The 17634-nt window shown below is 45.0% G+C and overlaps 1 protein-coding gene across 1 annotated transcript in view; it reads right to left on the reverse strand.

Annotated features, from left to right (window-relative positions):
* rab11fip4b (RAB11 family interacting protein 4 (class II) b) overlaps positions 1 to 12789 on the reverse strand; it is a 57521-nt gene extending 44732 nt beyond the window's left edge. The window contains exon 1 of the mRNA XM_063201523.1: positions 12327 to 12789. Coding sequence (XP_063057593.1) covers positions 12327 to 12440 — 114 coding nt within the window. The 5' untranslated portion in view covers positions 12441 to 12789. The remainder of the gene's footprint in view (positions 1 to 12326) is intronic.
* Positions 12790 to 17634: the final 4845 nt, after the last annotated feature.

Raw genomic sequence — 17634 nt, forward strand, 5'->3', positions numbered from 1 at the left:
AAAAGAAATGAATGTCACCACAATCTGGTTATAGCCACAAAGCTGTAATTTTCACAGTTTGTGGTGTATGCCTTCCTACATCTATTCATAAAAATAATTTTACAAACAGTTGACCTTTGACCCTTTTTTGGAAGTTACTGTGTTCTGCCTTAGCATTGCCCCCGGAATGACAGTTAGTCATACTGAGGCAAAAGACAGTAACTTCCATTTTAAATCTGAATAATAAGCAACAAATACACGTTTCAAATATAATTTAAGCAGTATACACACTATTAGAGTCATTATGACAGAATGTCATATTTATTAACGTATAAATTGTTAATAATAATATAATAATAATAATAAATGGGTTTTGTGTGTGTTTTGTGTGTATTTGTATTCCATACCTCAAATAGTAGTTACACACATTTCCTATCAGGCTGATCATATTTCATAATATTACAGTTTCATTTTATATATTTTTTTAATTATTTACATGCCTGACATTTAAAGTAGGAGTTTAACTGTTAACAGTAAGTGAAGTTACTGTGTTCTGCCTCAGTTTGGAACATCAGGGTTCCAGAATTCTGCAGGCACAGAGCAGAAGGCAAAAAGCAGTAACTGAAGTTACTGTGTTCTGCTTTAGTTTACCCAAAGGATTTTCAACTTGTTTTACTTTACACCTTATTTTACCCTCAAAACAACCAATTTCAAACTCCATGTTTGTTCACATGATAAAAGTGATGCTTATTATTGCAAATATGACAAAAACTCATTTTTAAAAAAAATGAAGTTACTGCCTTTTGCCTTAGCAGGGCAGTACTGTAGTGATACGTGTGTGTGTGTGTGTGTGTGTGTGTGTGTGTGTGTGTGTGTGTGTGTGTGTGTGTGTGTGTGTGTGTGTGTGTGTGTGTGCGCGGTGTGTGTGTGTGTGTGTGTGTGTGTGCGTGTGTGCGTGCGTGCGTGCGTGCGTGCGTGAGTGATTGAGAGAGAGAGAGAGAGAGAGAGAGAGAGAGAAATGGTGTGTGTGTGCGCATGTGTGCATTGTTCAAACTCATCTCATTGATGCAAAAACAGGAAAGCCAGTGAAGGTGTGGTCAATCCCTCTAGTTATTAAGCAAACAGTACAGAGCTAAACCTGTTTTAAGCACATGTACCATTCAACACACCTTACATCATGGGAAAACACAGCCACAACCTACTATACAACACTAAGTACAACAACAACAAGGTAGGCAGATACATCACATGGCACAATGTGCAATGACACATACACACATCATTATGACGTGACGTGACACAACACAACGCCTGCGTAAAATCCACAAAACATTTAGCCTACATTTAAAGGGGTATGCCACTATTTTGGGGCTTAATACAGTTAAAATCGTTGGCCAGGGTTTATAAAGGTGGTAAAGTGTCTTATTTTTCATGTTAAGCGTTGTCTTGTTTTAAGACAAGTTAAAAGAGGGAGCATGTCACTAAGTTAGTGAAAGTCAATGGATCCGTGTAGCATGCTACATGCTACAGTGATCCATTGACTTTCACTAGCTTAGCGACATATTCCCTCTTTTGAATTGTCTTAAAGCAAGACAACGCTTCACATGAAAAATAAGACACTTAACCACCTTTATAAACCCCAGCCAACGATTTTAACTGTATTAAGCCCCTAAATAGTGGCATACCCCTTTAAGACTTCACATCTTCAAGTGGTCAAATATTTCAAACTCAAGATGACTGATATACACTACGTAATTATTCTTTCTTCCTCTTACATGTAGATTGATACGATGCGACAGAGACATTATTACATCCAGCTCCACACCCACTGCACCACACACGCACCTACTGTATGGATGTAGCGACATGGACACAGGAAACACTGCAGTGTCGATTCAACAGCTTAAGAGTCATATTTCACAGTCTTCTAGTTGGTCGTACACTCCTAAGTGTGAAATGAAACACACACACACACACATGCACGCATGCATGTATGCACGCATGCCCGCACGCCCGCGCGCCCGCACGCCCGCACGCCCGCACGCCCGCACGCCCCCCCCCCCAAAAAAAAAAAAAACACAGGCTAGTTCCAACTCTACACAGTAAATGTTGCAGTGTTAATTCAACACTACACTGAGTACAAATGGTCCCACTTGATTTGAGAGTTAAATGTGTACTCTGAGTTTTTAATTAACACCACAACACCACATCTAAAGTGTTAAAATTCAACTCTCTAAGAGTTAATTCGAAACTCATAGTTGAATTGAACACCAAATCGACTGGGGACCATATGTGCTCAGAACAGTGTTGATTTAACACTGCAAATGTACACACAGGGGAACCTGATGACTCAGCCTCCTCACAGGAGGATCGGATGTGACGCCTAGTTTTGAAGCCAACACCGAAACCAGCCCGTTTCCCAGCCAACAAACACACAAGCAAGCGAGCGAATGAGTGAGTGAGCTGTGTCGAGTAAGCAGCGCAGGACAGCCCCGCCCCATAGAACACAACCACAACAACAACAAGGTTCCTTTCATTTAGAGCGTAGTGGCACTAGGGCCGACTTCAGGCAACTCCACAGGTCAACAAGGATTGTCCTTATTGTTAAAAACCCTTTATTAATCCAGGGGCATTGTCCCTGAATTAATAAAGGGTTTTTAATAATAAGGACAATCCTTGTCGACCTGTGGAGTTGCCTGAAGTCGGCCCTAGTGCCAACACGCTCTAAATGAAAGGACTTTAGTCTCCTTACTTCAAGAGCACCTACAGTTCACAAAGTTGGAGAACAAGAGTGCTCAGTAAACCCTTTCCTTTTGAACAACAAGGTTCCCTCAGAGCAGGACATGGCAGCCTGTTGTGTCGATATGAGCTGTTGAGGATGCGTGCAGGTCCCTTTAGGTTGAGGCTGAAACTTCTTTCATTCATTTCCTCCGAAACTGAAAAACTTTTTTTTTCCTGGGGGGAAAACGTTGCTATACCTGCCATTTCCTTGTTAACCTGTATGTTGATTCCTACTGTATGTGCTGAGGCTCAAACTGTTTCACAAACTGAAACACTTTTTCCCTGAGCTACTATAAGATTGTACTGTACTCATCATCTCCATTACCTACCTTTATGCACTGTCAAGATGTGCTGCTTCATCGAGCTGAGCTACCAACGTGCTACAGTAGCTCCCCTAATGGTAGTCCATCTTGACAGAACACAGGCTCCTGTTTCTAAATGCAGAAGGCCCCAAAGGAGCAGGACAGGTTGATTTGGATCAGGTTGCTTAGGAATACCTGCCTAGTACATTTAGCCCCAGTCGTGCCCACATGAGCTACCTGTTGAGATACCAAGCCATCCCAACGTGCTAGTGTCAACGCCCCCAGGGGTTATTGTTTGGGCTGGGCCCATGCATGATAACAGCCTATTGGTAGCTCACCTCGATGAAGCAGGTCGTTTCATTAGCAGCCTCCTGTTTCTAAATGCAGGGCCCCAAAGGAGCAGGTAGGCTACAGTAGATGTGGATCAAGTTGCTATGGAGTCTCCCACTCCTTGCCAACTTATAGTGCTGGGTTAGTTTCGTGAAGGATTCACAACTGAACACGACAAAAAACAAAGAGCTCTCACAGCTCCCAACACTGCAGCCTCTTGTTTCTAAATTGCAGGGCCCCCAAAGGAGGCAGCAGCACAGGTAGATTTGGATCAGGCCGCTACTGGAGCTCCTGCCCAAACTTAGAAGCCGTTAGCACGTGTATGGATATTTATGAAAACACATTGGTTTTGGTCTCGCGTTTACACGTGAACAGAGTTTTAGAAGGTGCATTTCAATTTCTGGTGTTAAAAAATATGCCATTTTAGGGAGCTAAAAACACACCCGTCACAATGTCGTTTTTTTATTTTTATCCTCATCCTGTTTACGCGGCAACGGATAAAAACTAATATCCACATTCAAAAATATCTGTATACGAGTGACCGGCACCTTAGCTCCTGTCTGAGCGACCCATGGAGCTGAGGCAGTAAGCCATCACAATGCACTACAGCAGCAGCAACCATAAGAGGTTAGGGTTTGGCCAATGGTGACAGCAGCAACCATAAGAGGTTAGGGTTTGGCCAATGGTGACAGCATTTCTGGAGAAAATAGAGGAAGAAATCTTACACTCTCTGGCATTTCAACGAAGCAGGCCATCTCGACAAGAACACGGCGTTGTGTTTCAAAATACAGTGCCCCAGAGGAGGCAACAGGTAGTTGTGGAGAACTATTTAGCGCTGGCTGGGTTAGTTTCGGAAGATATTTGTGAAACCTTTCATGCAGTTGGTGACAGTAAGCCATGAGTTTTTTTTTCCCCTGATGTGGTACAACATTGAACACAAAATAACAAAAGCCCCTCACAGTTAAACAGAGCCTCCTGATTCTAAATGTAAGGCCCCACAGGACAGGAGTAGGCAGGTAAGGTTTGGATCAGGTTGCTAAGGAGGTTCCTTCCCACCACATTTCAGTCCAAAACTATTAGAGTTGGGTTAGTTTCGAGAGACATTCGGGAAACCTGTACACCGCAATGAGGTTGGCGATTATACTGTAAGCTGATCCTTAAGGGTTTTAGCTTGTGGCACAATGACAGAGTATGAGAGGTGCACTGTATGGGACAAAGATCTTGAAGTGTGTGTATGTGTGTGTGTGTGAGAGAGGGACCGTACAAGACTGTGCTCTTTTCTTCTCTCCTCTCCTCTCCTCCACACTCCTCTACACTTCTCTCCTCGTCTCTCTGCTCCTCTCCTCTCCTCTCCTCTCCTCTACACTCTTTTCCACTACTCTCCTCTCCACTTGACTCCTGTCCTCTCTGCTCCCCTCTGCTCCTCTCCTCTCCTCCCTAGAGCTCAAACTCCTAACCTGGAAATGTGATCTCTTTCCAAGAACAACCGTGTCCAGTCTACTGGAAATTCCTGTTGCTATTCACTCATAACCACTGGTACCCATTCCCTGTTCTGTAAGCCTACAGTAGAGCTATTTTCTTCTCTGCTCTCCACTCCACGCTTTCCTTTCCTTTTCTTTCTTCGCTCAAAAATCCCTTACTGTACCTGAATATGTGATCACTTTCCAAGACACCGTGTACCCATCTACTGGAAATTCATGTGGACACTGACTCCTAACACTAATCCTAACGTTGTTTTGTCTGCTGTTTTGAAGATTTTATTTCAACATGTTTAGTGGAAATGTTTTGCTGTTTTCATCCCTTCAGAGGAAAAAGTTCATAAAAGGTAGGCAATGGAAATTATGAGTACAGTATAGCCTTACTGTAGCTCAGGGAAAAAATGTTTCAGTTTGTGAAACAGTTTGAGCCTCAGCCCATTCAGTAAGAATCGACATACAGGTTAACAAGGAAATGGCAGGTATAGCAACGTTTTCCCCCAGAGAAAAAAACAAAACCTTTTTCAGTTTCGGAGGAAATGAATGAAAGCAGTTTCAACCTCAACCTAAATGGATCTGCACGTATCCTCAACTGTTGTATGCAATGGGCAACCCCAGGCATAGGCTAGTCATTGTTAACAGTTAAAGGAAAAAATTGACATCGCACAACCGTTCCATTAAATAACAATATGACCCATCTCATTGAAAGGCATCACTGGGACTGTTAATGTTTGTCTGAGTGATTGTGTGTGTGTTGTTCAAACTCATCTCGCTGTCGCACTGGTGTGTGTGTGTGTGTGTGTGTGTGTGTGTGTGTGTGTGTGTGTGTGTGTGTGTGTGTGTGTGTGTGTGTGTGTGTGTGTGTGTGTGTGTGTGTGTGTGTGTGTGTGTGTGTGTGTGAAATGTGTCAAATTTCTGTCAACACACACAACCAACCTCATTGAGGCTGTTAACCTTGTCTGTCAGTGTGTGTGCATGTGCGCGCGCCTGTTTGTGTGTGTGTGTGTGTGTGTGTGTGTGTGTGTGTGTGTGTGTGTGTGTGTGTGTGTGTGTGTGTGTGTGTGTGCGTGTGTGTGTGTGTGTTTGTGTGTGCATGCACGTGTGTGCATGCGCGTGCGTGCATGAGCATGCGTGCATGAGCGTGCGTGCATGAGCGTGTGCCTTTGCACATGTGTGTGTGTGTGTGTGTGCGTCTGTCTGTCTAATGTGGGAAGTAAATGTGCTAAAAGTCTGTCAACACACACGACAAAAAAAAAAAAGAATCAATGGCAGGCGTCAAAGCCACAGTGTCATGAGGGCCACAGGGCTGAGAAGAGAAGAGAAGAGCTGACGGAGATGTTGAGCTGAGAGTAGACAGGGCAATTAGCCTCAGCTGTCTCCTTCTCATCTCATCTCATCACATCTCATCTCTGGCCTCGTTGGCCTCCGCTGCACTATTTCAGGAGCGTCCCATTGGCCCATTACTGTAGAGAGGGCAGATAATCAGAAACAGGGCCCTTTTCGACTCTGTCGGTGTGTGTGTGTGTGTGTGTGTGTGTGTGTGTGTGTGTGTGTGTGTGTGTGTGTGTGTGTGTGTGTGTGTGTGTGTGTGTGTGTGTGTGTGTGTGTGTCTCTGTGTGTCTCTGTGTGTGTGTGTGTGTGACATTATTTTTTTGTGTGTGGATCAGTATCAATATGTGTTTATGTCTAGGGCTGTGTCGCGTGTCAGATTGTTTACTATTTGTGTGTGTGTGTGTGTGTGTGTGTGTGTCTGTTCTTTTTTGTGTGTGTATGTCTAAGTCTGTGTCTGTGCGTGTGTCCGATTGTTTACAAGTGTGAGTGTGTGTGTGTGTGTGTGTGTGTGTGGTCTTTACTTTTTACTTTTTTGTGTGTGAATCAGTCAGTCTGTGTTTATGTCTAGGCCTGTGTCTGTGCGCGTGTCAGATTGTGTACAATTCTGTGTGTGTGTGTGTGTGTGTGTGTGTGTGTGTGTGTGTGTGTGTGTGTGTGTGTGTGTGTGTGTGTGTGTGTGTGTGTGTGTGTGTGTGTGTGTGTGTGTGTGTGTGTGTGTGTGTGTGCGTGTGTGTGTGTGTGTGTGTGTGTGTGTGTGTGTGTGTGTGTGTGTGGTCGGGGGTTTTCCTCACAAGATACTGCCAGTCAGGCAATGTTGGAAACAGATGACAACACACCACAGACCACAAGAGAAGGAAAGGGGACAGCTGGGGCCAACATTAATGCTGACAGATAAGAGCAGCAGGAGTAACACGCACGCACGCACCCACGCACGCGCACGCACACGCGCGCATGTAAGAGTAAAAAAAAAGTCAAAGGAACACGACCACATACAGTGAAGTCTGGACAACAACTGTCTCGTTACTATTTTACCCAGCTTTCCATAGTGCTTGACTCTAAGCATAAGGCCAGACTTCAAGTAAATAAATAAACAAACAAAAGGAAAATAAACTGGGAGTGAGCTAGGGTGGATTAATGAAGAAGCTGAGCGGAGCCGCCAGCTTTTTACATGTGCGTATGTTATGTACAGCATGTTGGGTTGTTCATATAGGGTTGCTTTTTTTATAGGTGCGCAGTGTAGGATGGGGGCCAGAGGCTGGGCTGCTCATTGAAACATTTATTTTTTGGCTTTTCTTGTCTATCGGATAGGACAGTTTGAGAGGAGACAGGTAAGCAATGGGAGGGAGAGACGAGGGAGAATTGAGACTCGAATCGACTTCCGGACAGAATCGAACCCAGGTCTCCAGCGTAGCAGTCAATTGAGCCACAGCTGGGACCCATATATATATCACCCATGGCCACATCACTCCTTAATCCATCCGTGGCAACAAGGTCAAGAAAGAGGGGGATGAATGGGAGGAGGGTGAGGAGGGAGAAAGACGGGATGACACATCGACCAGGCTGTCATTCAGGTGATGAGAATCAGCAAGGTTGCCACCCACTCCCGTAAACAAGAACAGCGCAGCAGACAGAGCATCAGGACCCTTACAGTAGCCTACATATCCTACTGCTGCTGTTGATGCAGACACCGCACATGCATCCCACACACACACACGCATAGGCAGGGCCGGATTAAAGCACAGGCTAGATATGGCTGCAGCCTAGGGGCCCCCATCTGCCAGGGGGCCCCGATTGGTCAAAAGTGAAAAACGGCAGAATTGTGACAAGATGCAATACTGGAAAATGAATCTGTCGTGTTGAGTACAGTTGGTTGACATGTTATCCTACCTCATAATTATGACACTTTGTCGCAAAATTTGCCTTCCAGGGGGGCCCACAGCAACCTGCAGCCTAGAGGCCTCAGGGTATCTTAATCCGGCCCAGCGCATAGGATGGTGTAATGCTCCAAGATCATAGACATGGAGGATGGGTAGACGAGTCACAGACAGGTGGAGAGAACTGTCACACAAACCTGTGACGAGACGGGTAAGACTGCCGGCAGAGTGCGTCGTCCATGAAATGCTTCTGACGTAGTGGACCAAAGCAAAGATCTCAAAAATGCTTGGCATTCAGACACAACTTGTGTGCCCGAAGGCTAGAAATAGTCAGAGTTATGAAAGGCTGAGCTGAACCCAAGACAGGCGTAATAAAGAATACATGAACTTTGACGCTGACTCCATTAATGATGTCTCAGGGAGAAAATGGAATACAGTAAATCCTTGTCTGATACAAAGTGCAAGCTGGGGATCCATGCAGGCTTCTTATGCCTCTTTTCCACTGCCAGTTTTCTGGTAGGCCTACAACTCAACAAAGCGTGACTCGGCCGCCACTTTTTGCTTTTTCGAATAGGCACCACTACACATCTCAATCGTAAAGTAAAGAGTGGTGGCCGAGTTGTGCTGTGTCAAGCTGTAGGCCTACCCGAAAATCGGCAGTGGAAAAGAGGCATTTGAAAACTGTTTCACTGTTCTTGTTCTGCCGTGGTGATGGTCTTGAAAGAAGCCAGACCAGCAGTCAAAAAGACATTTATTTCTGACACCGTGAGATGGGACTTATACGAGGTAATAACTTCGCCATTATGCTGCCAAATCCTGTTAAAAAAGAATTGCAGGAAGAATTGCCCCAACAGTGTCATCATGTCCCAACTGCCCCAAACAGTGTCACAGCTTTGTTTTCACCTGCCTTTGGTTATCTACTTAGTTATCTACTCTCTAGAAAAAACTTTCTGCCCTCTATAATATTGTTATTCTCTTTTCTCTTCCTTTCCTCTCAAGCACATTGAATTAAATTATGTAATGGGTTATAAAAATGATTGCTACAGCTAATAATTCACACCAGGAAACACCTGACTGACTGACAGAGAGAGCTTTGCCAGGCTACAGGCAGCGGTGTTATGTTGTGTATTGTTACGGTAGATTACTGCTATTCATCCCGTCAGCGTCATCTCACCTGGGCAATACAGTACAGGTAGCCAACACCTGCCTGCCAGGAACAATACCACTTCCTCTCCACTCAGTACAAACACAATGGAGTTTGTTTCTAACACCGAAACGTAAAGGGGTTTTTGCTCAGCACGTACACACCCCCATGACTTGAAAGAACACTGGTCTTTTTCGGCTTTATTTTAGTGCTTGATTAATTTCCTCAAGTGAATGCAGCTTGTCAACCAGACGTGAGGGCGTAGCATAAGCATTTAGTCCCAGACGTTTCATTGAAAACACAAAAACATACACTGAGTATGTCTAGCGGCAGCTATAGATGTAGTGAGCGTAGCAGTTGTCTGCCACATTCCAGAACTGTACACATGAACCTGTGACCCCGCATCAATTTAGGAGACTGTTGCACAACACAACAAGCAGGAAAGGGCTCCTAAAAGCGTCTCTTTCAGCTAAATCGCTGATATTGAGTCAGCAGCAGTATCCTTTTGAGATGCTCGACGAGAGGCTTACATTACAGACACACTCAGATGGAAAATCTGTACTGAAAGGGCAGCTTCTGAGACAAGCTCCAGGCTGCTATCAGCAACAGACTGTGAGAACCGATAGAGGAAAAACCTTTTGGGAATTATCGTCAGCCATGAGAAAGAATGAAAAATAAGTGCAACACACTCAAACAAACTTACAGCCTCCTCGTCTCCTCAGTGAAGATGTGCCAAGTGAGATCTACTAAATGTTCTAACAAAGAATGCTTCTGTAATGGCTGCCTGCCAAACACAGCAGTCGGACTTCAGGTGGTACAACAACAGCTAATGTCCATTAATTAATTAGCAAATGGTCATTAGTACTGCAATAAATATGCTTCCTAGACGATCCAACATAAAACAACCCATAAAATAGTGGCATTAGCTGTTGTTGCACCACCCTGACAGGGCTCTAAATTAACACCTGCCAACCGGCCAAATGCAGGTGAAAATGTAGTTTGTCTGGAAGAAAATAAAACGTATTATCCACTTTGACCCATTGGTGAGTGTGTTCGGCTAGTACTATTAACATCTAAAAGCCACTTGTTCTGGTGATGAAAAAAGATAATTTAGAGCCCTAATTTAGAGTTACTAAAGTACAGAGGCGAGGCAAGACAGAATCAGGCTCAGGAGTCAGAGGTGGACAAGCTGCCTGACTGACTGACTGAGCGTTTGCATGCTGCGCTGCTTCCTTCCTAAACAGGCGGCGTGACACATGCACACACACACTGTCAGAGACCTTTATAGAACGCCGAGTGGTGTGAAAGAGAAGTGAAACGTGCAATGTGGTGGCTGCTGCTGAGCTTTCCACCAATGTCACGGGTACTCAGATATAAACCCCCCTGTCAACGCTATGCTAGAGGTGGTGGAGAGAGAGGGGGGGGGGGCACAGAGAGACAGAAAGAAAGAAAGAAAGAAAGAAAGAAAGAAAGAAAGAAAGAAAGAAAGAAAGAAAGAAAGAAAGAAAGAAAGAAAGAAAGAAAGAAAGAAGAGAGAAGAAAGAAAGAAAGAAAGAAAGAAAGAAAGAAAGAAAGAAAGAAAGAAAGAAAGAAAGAAAGAAAGAAAGAAAGAAAGAAAGAACAACATTGTATAATGGTAGTGAAGAGAGAGAGCAACAAAGAGAGGGAGAGACAGAAAGACAGAAAAAAGACAGAAAGACAGAAAGAAAGACAGAGACTACAACATTGTATAATAAGAAAGACAGAAAGAAAGAAAACTACAACATTGTATAATGACAGTCAAAACTTCTGCTTTCCCCATTGCAGATGGGAGACATTTGAATTCCGTAAACTGTCAGAGAAAGAAAGCAAAGTCAGCATGAGCAGCGAGACTCGTCTGCCTCTGACAAAGTGAGTGGGATTCTGCTTTGTGACAAAGTGTGTAGTTACGTGGGGGGCGTCCTGTCCTGCCTCCACACTTTACCCCCTCTACTCTATAGGGCTCTCCCCCTTTCTCTCAACCCACGGAGCCCCAAATCCTCAATTAATCCCATTACCATCACATAGGCGGATAGGGGAGCAGAAATGCAGCCAGAGAACACACAGACGCACACACACGCACACGCACACGCACACACACACACAACCCAGAGAGAGAGAGAGAGAGAGAGAGAAAGAGAGGGAGAGAGAGAGAGAGACAGAGTCAAAGGGAGTCAGAGAGAGAGAGAGCGAGCATCAAAGAGGGATAGAGAGAGAGAGAGAAGGTCTGTTGTGAGTGACTGATAGTAAGTTTTGGAGACAGCCATGGAGAGGAGAGAGATACGGTTGTGTGTCTCTTGACAGGCGAAAAAACACAGGGACGCGAACAAATGGAGAGGTGACAATGACCAAGTGGGCAAAGACGAGATAAGAGAAGCAAAAGGGGGAAAGAGAGAGAGAGAGAGAGAGAGAGAGAGAGAGAGAGAGAGAGAGAGAGAGAGAGAGAGAGCGAGCGCGAGAGAGAGAGAGAAAAGGGAAACTTGAGCCACAGATATCTAACCAAAATAAACACAAACACACACCGACGCACACATTTAGATAGCTAGACATACCATCCTACCAGACAGACCCTTTTAAACTCACCCTACCCAACACGACCCCCCTCAACTCACACAGTAAACTCTGCAGTGTTGAACACTTAGAGAGTAGGACCAACCCTGTAGGTGTTGATTTTTACTATTCAAGTGTTGTATAACTGCAAACTGTACTCTGCATGTGTGATCCTGTGTGTGACCGTAGCAGTGAAGTTTCTCAACCCAGAGTAAACTTTGCAGTATTAATTCAACATTTAGAGAGAAGGCCCAACACTGTGAGTGTTGCAGGTGACTAATACTGAAGCTGTGAATTAATACTTTTCCTGTCGACGTGACCCTGTGTGGCCGTCGTGGTGAGCAGGGCTCTAAATTAACACCAGCTAACCTGCCAAATTCTGGTGAAATATCATTTTGGCTGGTAGAGAACAGCTTACTATCCACTTTGACCCATTAGTGAGTGTGTGTTTGGCTGATAAGATTAAGATCTACTAGCCATTTTGTGATGACAGTGATGAAAAAAAGTTAATGTAGAGGTCTGGTGTTGAGTTCTATCTTACCGTGTGCTCCTTCACTGCAGGGGGGTCATGTTGTTGCTGCTGCTGCTGCTGCTGCTGCTCTCCCCAGCTCCACTGGCCGCTGGACAGACCCCCGCTGGCATCCTCAGAAGACATCCAACTCACCGATGAAAACTCACACCAGTCTGACCACCTCTAGACCGACCGAGGCCACTGGTCTCCACTGGGAACGCTGTAACCACCGAATAAAGTCCAAAAACACTGCCAAACACTGGGCCCAACAGATGAAGAAGGCAGGAGTCCGAGACTTGTGGTAGGACAGTAGTCCAGGGGTTGTAATCCAAATTTGCGAGGGCAGAGATAGAACGGGATAGGGAAAGGGGTGGAAAGTGGAGGAGAGACAGAAAGAGAAAAGTAGAGGAAGAGAGAGAGAGATAGAAAGAGAGTGAGCGAGAGAGTGTGAGAGAGAACTTCAAACTTCAGTGGTCCGATCCCTTCTCTTGCCTAAACTCTCTCCCACACACATACACAAACACAAACTCACACACACACACGGGCAGCAAAGACTTTTTCTGGCACACTCACTCGCGTGTTCTTTTACCCTCGCCTGCTTCTTTTCACTCACTCAGTCACTCTACACTTGCTCTAGCAACACCAAGTGGGAGTGTTGGGCCCTCCCACCCCCTCCTCTTCCTCTCGTCATCGATTGGCTGTTGCACGGCAACCAGCGTGGGCTCAGCCACCCCCCTGGGCGGAGCCTGGCTCTGCAGCATGGCTAGGTCTTAGGTTGATTTGCATACAGGGTCCCGCCCCTGCCTCACCGTGGCAACGGTAAAGGGAAATGTCAGGAGAGAGAGAGAGAGAGAGAGGGAGAGAGAGAGCGAGAGAGAGAGCGAGAGAGAGAGCGAGAGAGAGAGAGAGAGAGAGAGAGCGAGAGAGAGCGAGAGAGAGAGAGAGAGAGAGAGAGAGAGAGAGAGAGAGAGAGAGAGCTCGAATGTCTTGATGCATTCCAGAACAGGTAACAAGATAACGGAGCTCATTCTGGTTAAGGGCAAATGAACACCACACAAAAGTGATGGTGAAAGGATATTCATTTCTTTATCATTTCTTTATCATCATGTCATGCACTCAAATCATGAACTTCATGATATAGATAGTTCTGCCCCTCTGTACACTGTGTGAAATGCACACATTCAAACCTGATAAAGAGTTGGGTATAGTGGTTGAAAAAGATAGGGCCCGTTCTTGCAAAACAATAATGCCACACACACAAGTTTTAACATCATGTAGTAAAACACAGTCAGAGACGTAGAGAGAGAGGGCGAGAGAAAGACAGAGAGAGAAAGAGTGAGTAATACTATAAGAGAGAATAACAGAGAACCATCGGTAGAACAGAGAGAGGAGGTGAGAAAAGGGGAGTAACATACAGTAGATGCAGTCATATGGAGAGAGAGCGAGAGAGCGAGAGAGAGAGAGAGAGAGAGAGAGAGAGAGAGAGAGAGAGAGAGTGTGTAATTGAGGCCGTATCAGCTTTGCTGAAACAAACCCCTCAGCTCCCCGTTCTGTTTCCCACCCGGCCGCTCTGCTCTGCTCTACTCTGCACCGCATGAGGCAACACCGTGGGAGATGGGACTGCATTGCCCCTCCACTCACAACATCCACTCCACCTACAGCCCTGTGCAATCGTGCTATCGAGCTCTCTCTCTCTCTCCATCTATGTCCAGTCAGGTCAAGAGCAATGCAAGTACTTTCTGAGTTCCGGCAAATACGGGAACTCCTCCCACTTTGTTGGGAAGCAAACAATCATTAGCAAAACCAAGGGAGGCCATTTGGGAAATGCTGTTTGGGAAATGTTAATTGTTATGCTCTTGGTCTGACCAAGTCTCGAAGAGATTTGAAAGTCGATGATAATCAGGCTACTGCATTGCCCCTACACTCACAACATCCACTCCACCTGCAGCCCTGTGCAATCGTGTTATCGAGCTCTCCCTCTCTTTGCATCTATCTGTCTCTGTTTCTCTCTCTCTCACACAGCCCTGCGCTATCGAGTTCTACATCTTTCTGTCTCTGTCTCTGTCTCTCTCTCTTTGTCTCTGTCTCTGTCTCTCTCTCTCTCTCTCTCTCTCTCTCTCTCTCTCTCTCTCCAAGGCTTTATTGGCCTTAGGCCAACTCATATGGTATGAAAAGTAAAACAAATAAAGATGTCAACAATAAAGTAAAAAACAAATAAATTACAATTCAGGGAACTTATTGATTGAAAATGGAGATTTCCCATTCCATATGGCAAGCTTGAATATATCGGCCGCCGGATAGTTCAGTACATTGATTGATTTCACCCTGGAGGAACTGTAGGTTGAACTCATTTTGAGTGAGTCCAGGAATATCTCTCTCCCTCTCTCTCTCTCTCTCTCAATTTTGGTCTCCCATCTCTCCCTCTTTTACGCTTCTTTATTTCTCTCTTTCTTCTTCCCTTTTTCAATCACTCATTTGTTTCCATTCGCGACATTCGTCCATTCGCCACCATTCTCGCCTTGTCTATGCCCCTACATCTCAAAAGGTTAAAGTGTTGCTGCCAAAACAGTAACAGTAAAGCCTAACTTGCACCACACTTGGAATTTAGCAGATTATCCAGCAGCCCTTTTCAGACGTGACACACAGAGTAGAGAGGCAAAGGAACTGAACAATGCGGCTGCCCATTTTGTTCTTTGTTTGTTTTGGGCAAATGCGGTTTTATGCATCGTGTGACCCTTTTGCCATTGTTAGTCACACATTTAGCCTCCTGTTATCACCATGTAGTGCTGGTCAAGGTGGAAGTAGATGTTCTTCTCCCCCTGATGACTCCTATGGGGAAAAACTGCAGTTGTAGTGCAGATTACTTTGAAGGACTGCATCATTTCTGTGTCTAAAAGACTTTGTTCTTTGCACTAACACTTAAGTATAACTTCAAGTCTTAGGGCTATATCAAATCTTCAAGTTTCTTTTGTGTCAGACATGTAAAAGATGACAGAAAAAAGATGGACGGAACGGTGAACAGAAGTTTCACCGTCAAAACATGTCAGGTGAAAGATAAAAACTTTTACATGTATAAAACAAAAGAAACTTGAAGATTTTATATGGCTAAAACGTGTTCACTGCGGTACAGCATTTTTTTCACAAGGGGTGGAAAGGACACTGGCTAGACCAGGGGTTCCCAAACTTAACCATGCCAAGGCCCCCCATGTACCAGTTCTCAGCTAAGGGCCCCCTAATATGGGAAGTATAAACATCGTGCCAATAGGCCACTTTTTTCCGCACACCTCCCTTCAGATCTCGTCGATGGTGCATTCCTAAATCAATCGAAGGCAACATACTGTAAGGAGCATAGCTGTGATCATGGAAAGCAAGAATTTACAAATGCAGACATTTCAATGTGTCTTGAATTTAACAAATTACTTAACTTTATTCAATTGCTCATTTTGTCTCTCTGATTTGCCACTATCATCCCCTTGCGGTCCCCCACTTTAAAAACCACTAGGCTAGACTATACATATGGCTGTTGCTGCAACATCTGGGTTGTTTTGGACTGGATAAGGAAGTGCTAAGCCAGGGGCTTCTGGGATGTTACAATGGGCCCTGAGTCACACAGAGTGACTAAGGAGCTGGGCAGTGCAGACACACAGAGATATTACACAGACATAATGCTGACGCATGTCTTGTATTTTTCAAACGCTTGTAAAGTATTTCAAAACAACATGAGTCTGCAACCGGAATTGTATTGCGCATCGCATCCGCAGAAACAGTACTCACAACGGCACGAGTGCCGACACACACACACGTACACAAACACATACATACACATACACAAACACACGCGTACACACACACACACACACACACACACACACACACACGTGTACACACACACACACACACACACACACACACACACACACACACACACACACACACACACACACACACACACACACACACACACACACACACACACACACACACACACACACACACACACACCACAGCACACACACACACACACACACACACACACACACACACACACACACACACACACACACACACACACACACACACGGCTCAGTCCTGTTTCCCTCTTGCCTGACCCTGAGAGGCCGTTGTCCTGTAGTTTACAGTAAACAAGACATGCTATTGTCCAGCTAATCCACAACAGACATCTGCAACCTAAATAAAGGCTGTTTTACAGATATGCCAACACTTAGATTAGATACATTAGATCACCATCGTTGCTGCTCATTATTGGCACTTTTTTTTTCTTTTCATCTGTTTTACATTCAGGTTTCAGGGGAATAAATTATAGGCGAGGTAGCTGACACTGTGAAAAGGTGGTACAAATGTGGTACAAAAACACAACTAAAGTTTTTTTGCAATAGAACAGAAATACACAAATGTTGTTTAAGGTCAAAGAAGATGACTATGTTTCTTATAGCCAAACTCCTTGGCATACTGTACGTACAACGTACATGACCCGGACGAATAAGACCTTAAAACATCTGTTACGGCAGGTGCCTAATCTTTCTTGCTAAAGGGCAGACTAACATCCAGAAGCTCCTATACGTTGGGTGGATTCCAATCTGCGGACTTCCGTCCTCCCTTGCTCACTTGTCTGCTTATGACCTCATGATGATGTCACTGACGACAGAAAATTAATTCAATGTCTTGCAAAAGCACAATTCTAATGTCATTTTCTCATTTGCAACTGGGATGGTGAATGAAAAACAGTCCCCCAAAAGTTGTTGTGGCTAGGCTGACAGCTGGGAAACTTTATTGTATGCTCCATGGAGGCAGGGCCAGGAGGCGGGGCGAGGCCACAAGCACAAGTGGAGGATGGGAGTGTGCATGTTGGAGTGCACACACTGTACTGTACACACCATGTGCCATGTTTGGTCAGGTGCCTAATGTCTGAGGATGTGACTGAAGTCCTGGCACAGACCGATTGACAGGATGTACTCTACTGTTCCGTGTTCCATGACCCATAATGCCCCCCTCCTTTTTCCCATGATCCTCTTTGGTAGAGCCACCCTACCTGTCTGTGATGACCAGCTACTGTAGGTCTGCTGACTACTTGGCTTGCATCGGAGGAACATCAGCCTTATCCAAAGCCTTCTTTTTCTTGGCAGTTGCTGCTAACAAACAACGGAACATGTTCAGTTCACTTGCAGCAGCTTGCATGGGTCAAGCCAAAAGTCTTAAGAGTTGAAAAACAAAGTAACCCAAGATGGCTTGGACATGCATTGAGAATGTCCAACAAAAGACAACCCAAAGATGATTTTAGATGAACCCCAATGGGAGAACACCTGCTTAGGACCAGTGA

This window comes from Engraulis encrasicolus, chromosome 1 (genome assembly GCF_034702125.1).
Source record: "Engraulis encrasicolus isolate BLACKSEA-1 chromosome 1, IST_EnEncr_1.0, whole genome shotgun sequence".
Taxonomy (NCBI): Eukaryota; Metazoa; Chordata; class Actinopteri; order Clupeiformes; family Engraulidae; genus Engraulis; species Engraulis encrasicolus.